At 35.0% G+C, this 10630-nt stretch overlaps 1 protein-coding gene across 1 annotated transcript; it reads right to left on the bottom strand.

Moving 5' to 3' along the window:
• Positions 1-3820: 3820 nt before the first annotated feature.
• On the bottom strand, positions 3821-9708 carry LOC131042778 (receptor-like protein kinase HSL1). The gene is made up of 2 exons (XM_057976098.2): positions 8061-9708; positions 3821-4047 (listed from the first exon to the last, which is right to left on the bottom strand). Exons 1-2 carry the CDS (start codon positions 9706-9708, stop codon positions 3821-3823), a joined length of 1875 nt encoding a protein of 624 aa, XP_057832081.2.
• Between the last annotated feature and the right edge of the window lie 922 nt (positions 9709-10630).

Here is a 10630-nt window from a genome sequence, read left to right as displayed (position 1 = left end):
GATCAAACCATAAGCTCATAATGATAAAATGAAAGAATAAAGAGAGCCTCAAGAATGTCAAAAACACATAAATAGGGGCAATACATGAATCCAACAAAAAAAGAATGATCCTCCACAACGAGGCACAACATAACCTCTCATTGGAGCTACAATTAACCATCCTCAACAACAAGTAATAACTCAACTTGCTGGAGCAAGTTATCAAAACCTCAATAGACAAGCACAAAACCACATTTCGGAGCCCAAATGGATGCACACGCATCACAAATGAATGACACAGTGCCCCAAAAACATCAAACATAACAAAACGAGCCTTTGGAATGAAGACCAAGCAAAGAAATCAACTTAGGGACTCAAAAACCAACCTAGAAATGTGTTGACACTACTTTGACGCTATTGTAGCCCATAGTACCGCTATTGTAATAGGAGACCAAGTCATGAAAAATGGGATACAAAGATACTCAAATTTTCCTAGATTTGGGCACGGACCTTACAATGCCATAAATACGACCCAGAAGTCACTAAAAGCCAATAAGAAACCAAAACAAATCCTTGTTAAGGCCAACAATACAATGCATCCAAGAATTCCAACATATACTGGTAATAACTTGCATAGAAAATATTATAGACATAGCCACTCCAGATCTAATCAAACCGAATGGACATAAGACAAGGTATGCAATAACAAATAAACCTCACAAAACCAACCGTTACCACAATGCATCAACATATCAACATACACAAATGCCTTTTTCTGGCAATACAAGACACAAATTCATAAAATCATATGCACATATTTTTCCCAAAATATTACTCCCAATTACTGATAATAGAATAATCATTCATTCCCAAATCTCCCCAAACAATGTTTTAGCATCCAGAAAGAAAACATCTCTTTTCAAAAATCAAAATGCAAGAATGGAAAAAGATCTCCAACTCTTGTTTGGGCTCCCAATGCTCTATCATGTTGACGTATTCTGAGTTTATCTCTATCCCCCGCCACCAAGTGGGTAAGTTGAGAGTTTCTAGGATCATTTTGAATGTCTTGCTCCGCTTTATGCAGGTTAGAGGATAAGATAAGCTCTACCTACTTGACATCCTTGGCCTTCTTCTTGCCAATGGTACTAAGAATCTTCTACTAGCTATTAACCGAGGTATTCCACTTATGAATATAAGAAACATCTTGGGATTTCCACTTATTAAACAGCCTCACTATATGGATAGTGACTAAAACATCATGGTCTTTAAGAAGCTTGTTGTTAAGAATGAATTTGCCACCACTCTTATTGATGGGTTTGCTCGAGTTTCTAGTGATAATCTCTGCAAAAATGGGGTGATGGTTAGAAAGGGAGGAGGGTCTAACAACCACCGGACAATCTTGGTGATCCGGGATAAAGGAAAAGACATCTTTGCTGGTGTAGAATCTATCCAGTCTGGAAAAGATCCTGCTGCCAGCTTTTCGATAGTTGCACCAAGTAAACCAAATGCCCTTATATACTTGTTTTAAGCCTTCCCATGGATCAAAAAGTCTCTTAATGTTTTTCAGTCTATCCCAATGAAGCTTTTCCCCTCCTTTCCATTCAATAGAGGCTCCTCCTGATTTTTCTTCCTTATGCTCAACCATATTGAAATCTCTCCCCTGGATCCACAGAATGTCAAGTAGAGAGGCAATCCATTGCCAGAGGTTAGATCTATCCCTATAGTCATTGGGGGCATAGATGGTGCACAACCCAAAAGAAGAATCACCATGTTGGAAAGTAACCCAAACAAATATATTGCATGGGGAAATTCCTAAGCAAAGGATAGAGTTTCGCCAACTAGGGTTAACAAGAATGGCAACTCCCCCTTTGCATTTCTCATGTTTAGTGAATAATTTGAGGGAGTCCCTCCAAATAAAGTTCAGATTGACCTCTAATGCAAAGTTAATTGCTTTGACCTCCTGGAGCAGGGAAAAATCCAAATCCTTATGGTGATTGAGCAATCTTCTCACCACATATTTCCTATCCGGGGACTTGAGCCCCTAGATATTCCAAGATAGGAATTTCATGGAGAACAAATAATTACTTATCATTCTTGTCAGCCTTAAAGCTGCTAAAGCACTTAGGGAAACTAGCCTTCTAGTTAGATTTTTTATGCAGGGGAGAGAGTTTATTTTTAGAGCCTAATGGCCTCCCTCTTTTCCTTCTGGTGAGTGCTTCAGACTCATATATTTCCTCATTTAGATTATCAATATCCTTCATCTCCTCACCATTAATAGTCGACAAGTTGGATCTCAACTCAGTCTCAACATCAGACAATGTCAACTGAGGAGGCTTCTTTAGGGGAATCACCCTTAGATAAGTCTTTCTCAGATGGGCAAAAAACTTTAGGATTGTCAATTGTTGGAGCAGCCGAGATAATCTCATAGAGGACATTATCATCATCAATCAAGGATTTTAGTTTCAAAAGAACAACAATCAAGGAGGCAATGAGAGTAGAAGGAGGGGGACAACCTCCATACCCTGGGGGATCATCAATGCCATTCTATACTAAGGCCAAATTGGATGGGTTATCCAAGGCTTGGGATTGATTAGTAGCAGGAACAGATTGAGGATCGCAGAGGGCAGGGGGGGTTGCAATCCTACTTCTATTATCACCATCTCTACGATCAATCCCTTCAAAATTCCTAACAATTGACTTGACATGAGAGTCTTGTCAGAGTTGGTCATTTCCAGAGCCTCGGGTGGGGGTCTACATCCACCATCTTCCATGCCTACCTTGACAGTACATGCTTTTTGATTTCCTCTAGCCCTGATTTTTTCCAGAGCCAATTGTTGGGCATTCTTCTTTTTAGACCTCTTGTTTTTCTTAGAAACCACCTGGAAGCCAGAGTCCTCAAGTCCTTCCATTTGGGAGATGGCAAGAGAAACAACCGAGTGTGTGGGGGGGGGGGTTCTACAAAAAAGGAGCTGAAGTCGGTATCATTTTCAAAAATAGGAGGGTTAACAGGTTGAACTTTCGGGAGACTAGCCACTGCATTATTGATGGTCTTACTGAGAGAGTCTAGTTTATCTCGGACAGACAACAACTCTGTAATCTTGGAGGAAGATTTGGGGGGGGGGAGTAGAACCGTCTTTATTAACAGTGGTTCCAGGGGGGTTACTATTGAATTTACTTCTAGCCGAGAGAATAGGGCATGATCGTCTGATGTGACCTTCCCGTTTACATAGGAAGCACGGGTTCAACCCTCCTAGGGTTTCCAAAATGCAAGTGAAGGAATCATCTTGTAGTTTGATGTCGAGAAATCTAGGGATATCAATGCCAGGATTGATGGAAATCAAGACTCTGGCATCCAAGTGGGGAACAAGATTCGAAGAATGATCAACCCTAACCACTTTTTCGATAGATTCAACAATTTGAGGAATGAAATTCCAAAAAATGGGGGGTAAATTTTTAATTAGGAGCCAATGAGGGCAAGAAATAGCTAGAAGTTCCTCATTAATCACATCAAGGGACCATTTGAGGGCTTTGAAGGTGGTTTTCCCAATGCCCCAGAATTGTTTATGGAGGACCTCTACCTGCGATTTATTATCTTTAAATAAAATAACAAATAAACCCTTTTGAATCATTCTACATAAGGAAAAATTAAACCCTAGCTTTCTAACCCACACATTTTTCATCCAATCATCAAGAAATTTCCTAGCCGAACACTTATCAATATTAGTAACTGCAAAGAAAATGGCAATGTCTTGGAGCCTTTTATTTTCTAGTTCAAGGGCTTCAATCATGGAATCATTAGGGAGATAGAAAAAGTATAGGGAGCCAAGGCAGGGTCCTTACCTCATCCTTCGTCTCTGCCATGGCAGCTTGAAGACGAAACACTTACCAGATTGAACTTGGCCTCACGCGCAACCTGCACAACATCACTGACAATGGTATCTCGAAAGGACTTGCCAATAATTTGTTCCTCCATGGTTTTTGATGAGGGTAGATGGGTTGCGTCCAGCCCACTTAATTTTGCCTCCATCGAGCATTGAATGCTCTTGCCTCCACTCGCACCTGCAACAACTGCAAATACGACACAAAGAGAGCCTCGATGAAAGGTTAGCAACAAAGACAAGAAAGCAGGGTCAAGATGATTACCACCATGGAGGAGGTTTTACCACCTCCTCCACATGCAGGAGAGAGAGCCCCAATGCCAGGCGCAACCAATGGGTCCACATCAAACCCTAGTTGCAGAGCCTCAAAAATATATCAATAAATGCTCCAATTAAATATAAAACCACAAATAATTTAAATAAATAAACAAACAATTAAATAGTATTATCTTGACAATCACAACTCCCAAGAGGGCCAATCATAACAAGGGGTAGGTACATGAATAATAACAAATAAATAAAACAACAATGCAATTAGATAAATAAATAATCAAAACAATAAATAATTAGAAAAACAATAAATAATCCAACAATAGATAAATAAATAAATAATCAATAAAGAAGATAAATAAATAAATGTAAGGACATACATAAATACTCATCTAGTAATTAAACCATAAATAAATAAATAATAATCCAATAAATCAAAAGCTCAAATAATAAGTCAAAACTAATATAAATAAATAATAAATAACCAATAAATAGATGAGCCAAAAATAAATAAACAAATAATTAAATATACATATACATATAAATGCTCTAGCCAATATAATTTAAACTTAATACTATAAATACTCCCCACGTACATATAAAATAATCAAATAAACAATAAATAAATAAATGGGTGTACTGATAAGCATAAATAATCAAGTAATATAATTCCACCAATTAATTATTAATTAATTATAGACTCCTAGTAAATAAATATGTATAAATATATTATATTCGTACTAACCATTATTTAATAATTTACGTCAATGGGCTATATGTAGTAATTGATTAATTAATTTCCACAATTCCAAATAACCAATAAAATATAAATCCATAAAATAAACATTAATGAATAATAATTCTCTAATAATAATAATAATCGCACAATAATATTAAATATTAATCTCATCTATTGATTTAATTTAATATTTATAAACTATATAAACCGATTAATTATTAATTAATAAACAATCGCAAACTCACAAGGCAACCCAACATAAGGTTGAACAGTTCATACCACATGAAGCAGACCAATGACTCAAGCCAAGACACTAATTGACAAGGGTATCAACTTAAGCCTAGAGTATGAGAGGGAAACACATGCCATCTCCAACAACTTGCCATTGGGATAAATGTTAGGGTTTCAAGCAGATTTGAAGCAAATATGAACTAACAATTATATGCAGATTTAAATACAGTCGTCCAATCTTTCTTATTATCCAGCAAAAATAGTACATCAACCTTACAATGCCTTAAGCATCCCAACCGCTTATAACATGCCTTTTTAGGGCAACAAACAAAGTCGGCCTTTTTAGGGTTTTATTACAATGTCGGTTTTCATCAACAAAAAACGGCAAAAATTTTTTTTTCTCAAGGGCTCCCGCCCCTGAACCTCGGCTTTTCTCGGGGGCTGCCACCCCCAAACCCTTTCCCAGGGCCCGGCCCGGCCCCGAACCTCGGCGAGGATACGTGCTAAATGTACAGTACTTTGCTGATCAGTCGCCACATTTCAACAATAAAGACATGCTCAGACCTGCGAGACCAGGTGGAGTCGATGTCTGGTACTTGCAATCCTACATCCACCACTAAACACAATACAACATATATACAACACATATACATCATAAATGATCAGGTAAGTGATAGAGAATCACAACGTCATATCGTGCTTGCATTGAGTGGTATAACATCGTCTCTAATCATGAAGACACTGGAAGACAATCACAAACATCGTAACATCAACTCATTCATCATAATCATAGTGTAGGGTTAGCATAATCATAATGTCATCAAAATCTCTTAAGCAATATGATCCATCATGAATAATGATAAAATATAGATCCATCATCATATCAATACAATCATGAAATAGAGTTAGTACATAACATGATACCATCAAATCATCATAAAGTAGACTAAACTAGATCAATATATTCCTTTGATGTACAAAAAGACAAGATGGGGCACTACAAAACTATTATGCTATTAAATATTATTTCTCTAGTGATTACAATATTGTATTAATTCAAGAATAATGTACATAACAATTATTATCTCAAGAATAATAAGGGTTGGGGATTTTTTTGTTGGATCCCTTGCCAATTAGTGAAAAATAGAGACATCATACTTTCCATTTAATGTAGGAACAAGAATTGACTGTAATTATCTGAATGAAAATATTTCCTAGTATTTTTTTTGTTGAAAAGTTTTCAACTTTTCATATTTTTTACTCTTTGACTAATTTAAGTTCAATGCTGCTTTGATTTTTAATTTTTGGGATTGTGTTTGGTATCCATTCTCCATATCCTTGTTCAAGATGACTTAACTAGAGCTTCTTGTAAATAAGCATTGTTCTTGTTCTCTTGGTCAAATTTGGCTATGATAGTGATTATTATAAATGATTTAGAATTTCCTTATTAATACTATTTCTTTTTTGTAGCTGCGTTCAACTCATAAAATTAAATTTCAAAGATAACTAAACATTTCTAAAAGAAATCAAAAAAAGAAAATTTTGTTCACCACAATCATTGCTTTACAATATGTCTAAAGAAAATTTGTCTGTTTGCAAAATGATACATTAAAAATCTACTGTGCCAAGTAGAAGAATCTTTAAAAACAAAACAAAGGTAAATTATTTCCAACAAAGGATTTTGATCTTATCTTTCGACATTCGATTTTTTTTCCAGTACTTTTGTGGTAGAATTTTAATTAATATTTTATTCTTAATAATTAAATAATAGATCTAATTTTATATAATATTATGTATTTATCATTATCTATATACAAATATTTTATTAAAATTACTTAAACATAATTTAAAAATAACAACTTTATATCATATAGCTTAAAAAGTATATATTCAAATTTCATAATATTTAAATTATATATTGAAATTAGAAATAAAAAATGATACATTTTAAAATACTACTAATTTAAAATGAAATTAAATAAAAAAAATTATAATAAAAAGTTTAATAATTCTTTTTTCTAATAAATAATTCATAAGAAACATGTTTCATTAGAATTTTTTCTAAATAAAAATCAAATATCTAATCATTAGTCATTTCCATCACAACTAGAATACATAATAATATTATATAATTTATCAATATATATAACCCAACTTATGATCAGATCCACAAGAAAAACCTTTAATAAATAATTCTTAATTTTTTATTATATTTATTTGTTTATAAATTTGTTCACCGCTTAAATTTAAATATTAAGTTAATTTAAAATAATAATGCTCTATCTCCTATAAGATATTAGTATTTTAATATCTAATAACTCTAGAGAGATATTTCACATGAAGAATAATTCTCCAACAATATGTCAAAAAATATATAAATTTGATTATTATATAACTAATTATCCAATATTAAAATAATGTAAGTTTTACTTTAAATATCTTATGGCGTATCCCTCCAAAACATCACTTGAACCTCCTATAGATAAGAATACTAGTTTGATGGATCTAGACTTATCCCATGTCCCCATGCAACTGCTTAAGTCTATTTTCTTCTTATTTTTAAGCAGTGAAAGTGTTTCATGCAGATTTTTAATTACAGGGAAAGAAAAATTTGGAATCTTATATTACTTTTGTGGAGCTTAATAATTAAAAATAAACTGGAAATAAGCAATTTATTAAGAAAAAATGACATAATGTGTCATCAATTTTAAAATTTTACTTCTAAGTTTTATTTGTAAGAAATTTAATTAAATTTTTTATTCAAAAATATCATTTATAAGGGCTGCTTAAAAACAAGCAGCAATTTTTATCCATAAGATCACCAGTTCCACAAATTGTTGCGAAAATGTGAAACAACTGCTACTAGCTAAAATAAACTAAGCAATCCTATGGAGACCTGCCTTATTCGTCCTAAGTTGTAATGTAAGTGACCACATTTGATTAGTGTTTTGTGTTGGAAGAACAAGGAGGGAACTTCAAAGCCCCTCCGCCACATAATTTGGGATTGCCGCCAAAACTCATATTGAAGGCCAGCTTATTGAGAGCATCAGGAACCGGACCAGACAAGTCATTATTCGATACATTGAACTCACTCAACTTCAGACTTCCTAATTCCACGGGGATTCTGCCCTCAAGATCATTGTTCGATAGATCAATGGAAGTCAGCACAGGAAGTGACCCAAGTGTTTCTGGAATATGTCCGCCAAATCGGTTTCCACCGATATTTAGACTGGTCAGATTCTTTGCTTGGCCAATTGCAGCAGGAATTGGGCCTTCGAATTCATTGTTCTGAAGTTTCAGTTCAATAATACTTGGAGATCCCCAGAGACCCTCTGGAACCTCCCCACTCAGGCGATTGTCATTAAGCAGTGCGTACTGGAGACTCTTGCAGTCATTCAGAGACGAAGGCAAGCTTCCATTGAATCTGTTTGATAATATGGCCAGCCCATAAAGAGTTCCACGGCTACACAGATTCTTTGGCAGAGGGCCCTCAAAGGAATTGCCTACTATGTCAATAATAAAAATGTCGGAATTGGTGCCCAAATTTTGGGGCAGTAAGCCGGTGAGACTGTTGTTGAAGAGCTTTAACCTTGTCAGGAATCCAAGCTGGTCGAGGCCAGCAGGAATGGGGCCTGTAAGCTGATTCTGCATCAGATGCAGAGTATCCAGATTTGCGAGGTTGGCAATCCCCTCTGGAATCTCACCGCTCAGCTGATTGTCGGAAAGATCCAATATGGATAAGCTGCTTAGCTCACCAATTTTTGCCGGAATTTTTCCTGACAGACTGTTCTGCCACAGTAGCAACACTGTCATCTTCGACAGACCCGTTATACTGGTCGGAATTTCACCAGAGAGGCGATTCTTTGACATGTCCAAGTAAACAATCTCTGTCAAATTGCCGAAAAAATCAGGGATTTTCCCGACGAGGGTGCAATTATAGACCCACAATTGCTGCAGCCGCCTCAGATTTCCGAGCTCGCTCGGCACTTCACCAGGCTGCAGGGGATTGTCACCAATGCTGAAGTTGGTCAAAGTCGTCAAATTGCCCAGAAAAGCAGGGATTTTGGAGCTCAGGCTGTTCTCATGGAAGAACAGGGCTTCGATCTTTGGGAGCAGTCCGAAAGCAGGGGGAATGGCACCAGAGAAGGCGTTGCCTACGAGGTTCAACACTCTCAACTCGCTCAACTCATGAATTGTATCGGGCAGGCTTCCATGGAACGAATTGTAGGATAAGTCCAGCCTCTGCAAGAGCTTACACTGGAGCAGAGCGCTGGGAAAGGGGCCATTAAAACTGTTCCCTTGGATTATGAAGGAGGTCAAATTAGGAAGAGAGCAAATGGCAGAGGTCAGATTTCCAGATATGAGAGTATTGGTGAGATTGATTTGAGTGACAGAAAAGGCAGAATCACAGGAGACTCCATTCCAGGCGCATGGATCGCTTTGGGAGTCATTCCAGTTGGAGAGTGCACCATGACTGTCAATCCAATCTCTCTCCTTTATTTGCAAAAGGATTCTTCCGTCTTGAGAGATTGCAGAGCAGTAGGACAACTGGAGAATCACAAGTGAGAGTCCAATGAGATTGCAGACATATCTCTTATTAGACTGTGCCATTTGGGCCATATGCAGACAGAATTCAGGGTGGAGATGGAGATCTAAGTGAGAGCATCACTTTTTAAATAGAAACTTCCCCTGAATTGTTGACGGTTCCAGGTGGGGATGTGATGATCATCTACAACAGTTGAGCCTAAGTTAGGATGTTTTACCCGCTAAGATTGCAAGGCCGCTTGTTGATCGCGTGATTCATTTTTGCTCGTTAAATCACTATTTTCTTTGCGTCGGTTTCTCCAAATCTAACATCTTCTAAGTAGATATTATTTTAATAATTATTGTATTATAATATTATATTAAATATTATTTAACTTTTAATAAATATTATTAAATAATAGTAGTCATGATATAATTATATATACGTTGAGTTACATAAATTAATAGATTATTGATTTTTTTTAAAAAAAATTAATAGGCTTTATGTTATTTTCAATTTTTTTTTTTTTTTTTTGGATAGGTAATGGGCCGAAGCTAATAAGGTGTACATACCCTACCTCGTGGGATTTGAACTTGTGACCTCTTTTTCAAGAGCACAAATTCTCCACCACTAAGCCAACTAAGGTTGTACTTAATTTTAACAATTTTAATATAATTTATTTTTTATTTTAAATATTTTATTACATGTGTCTTTTATTATTTTAAATATTTAAATATTTTAAGTTTATTATAATTTTTTATTTGTTAATATTGAGTTGTCAATATTATTTGCAGTGTATTAAATATATTTTTTAGGTATATACCAATTAATATTTTGATTATAATAAATTAAAATTTACTTTTACTTTTAATTAATAATTATTAACTTAATAAGTGTATTAAATTTATTATTTTCATTATATTTGAATTTTGATATATTTTTTAAATGAATTTAGTTTATTCTATTTAGATTTAATTATTTGTGTCTTTTTTATGAAATTAAAATTAA

This window comes from Cryptomeria japonica, chromosome 10 (assembly GCF_030272615.1).
Source record: "Cryptomeria japonica chromosome 10, Sugi_1.0, whole genome shotgun sequence".
NCBI classification, from domain to species: domain Eukaryota; kingdom Viridiplantae; phylum Streptophyta; class Pinopsida; order Cupressales; family Cupressaceae; genus Cryptomeria; species Cryptomeria japonica.
This window is presented reverse-complemented; position numbering and strand designations above follow the sequence as displayed.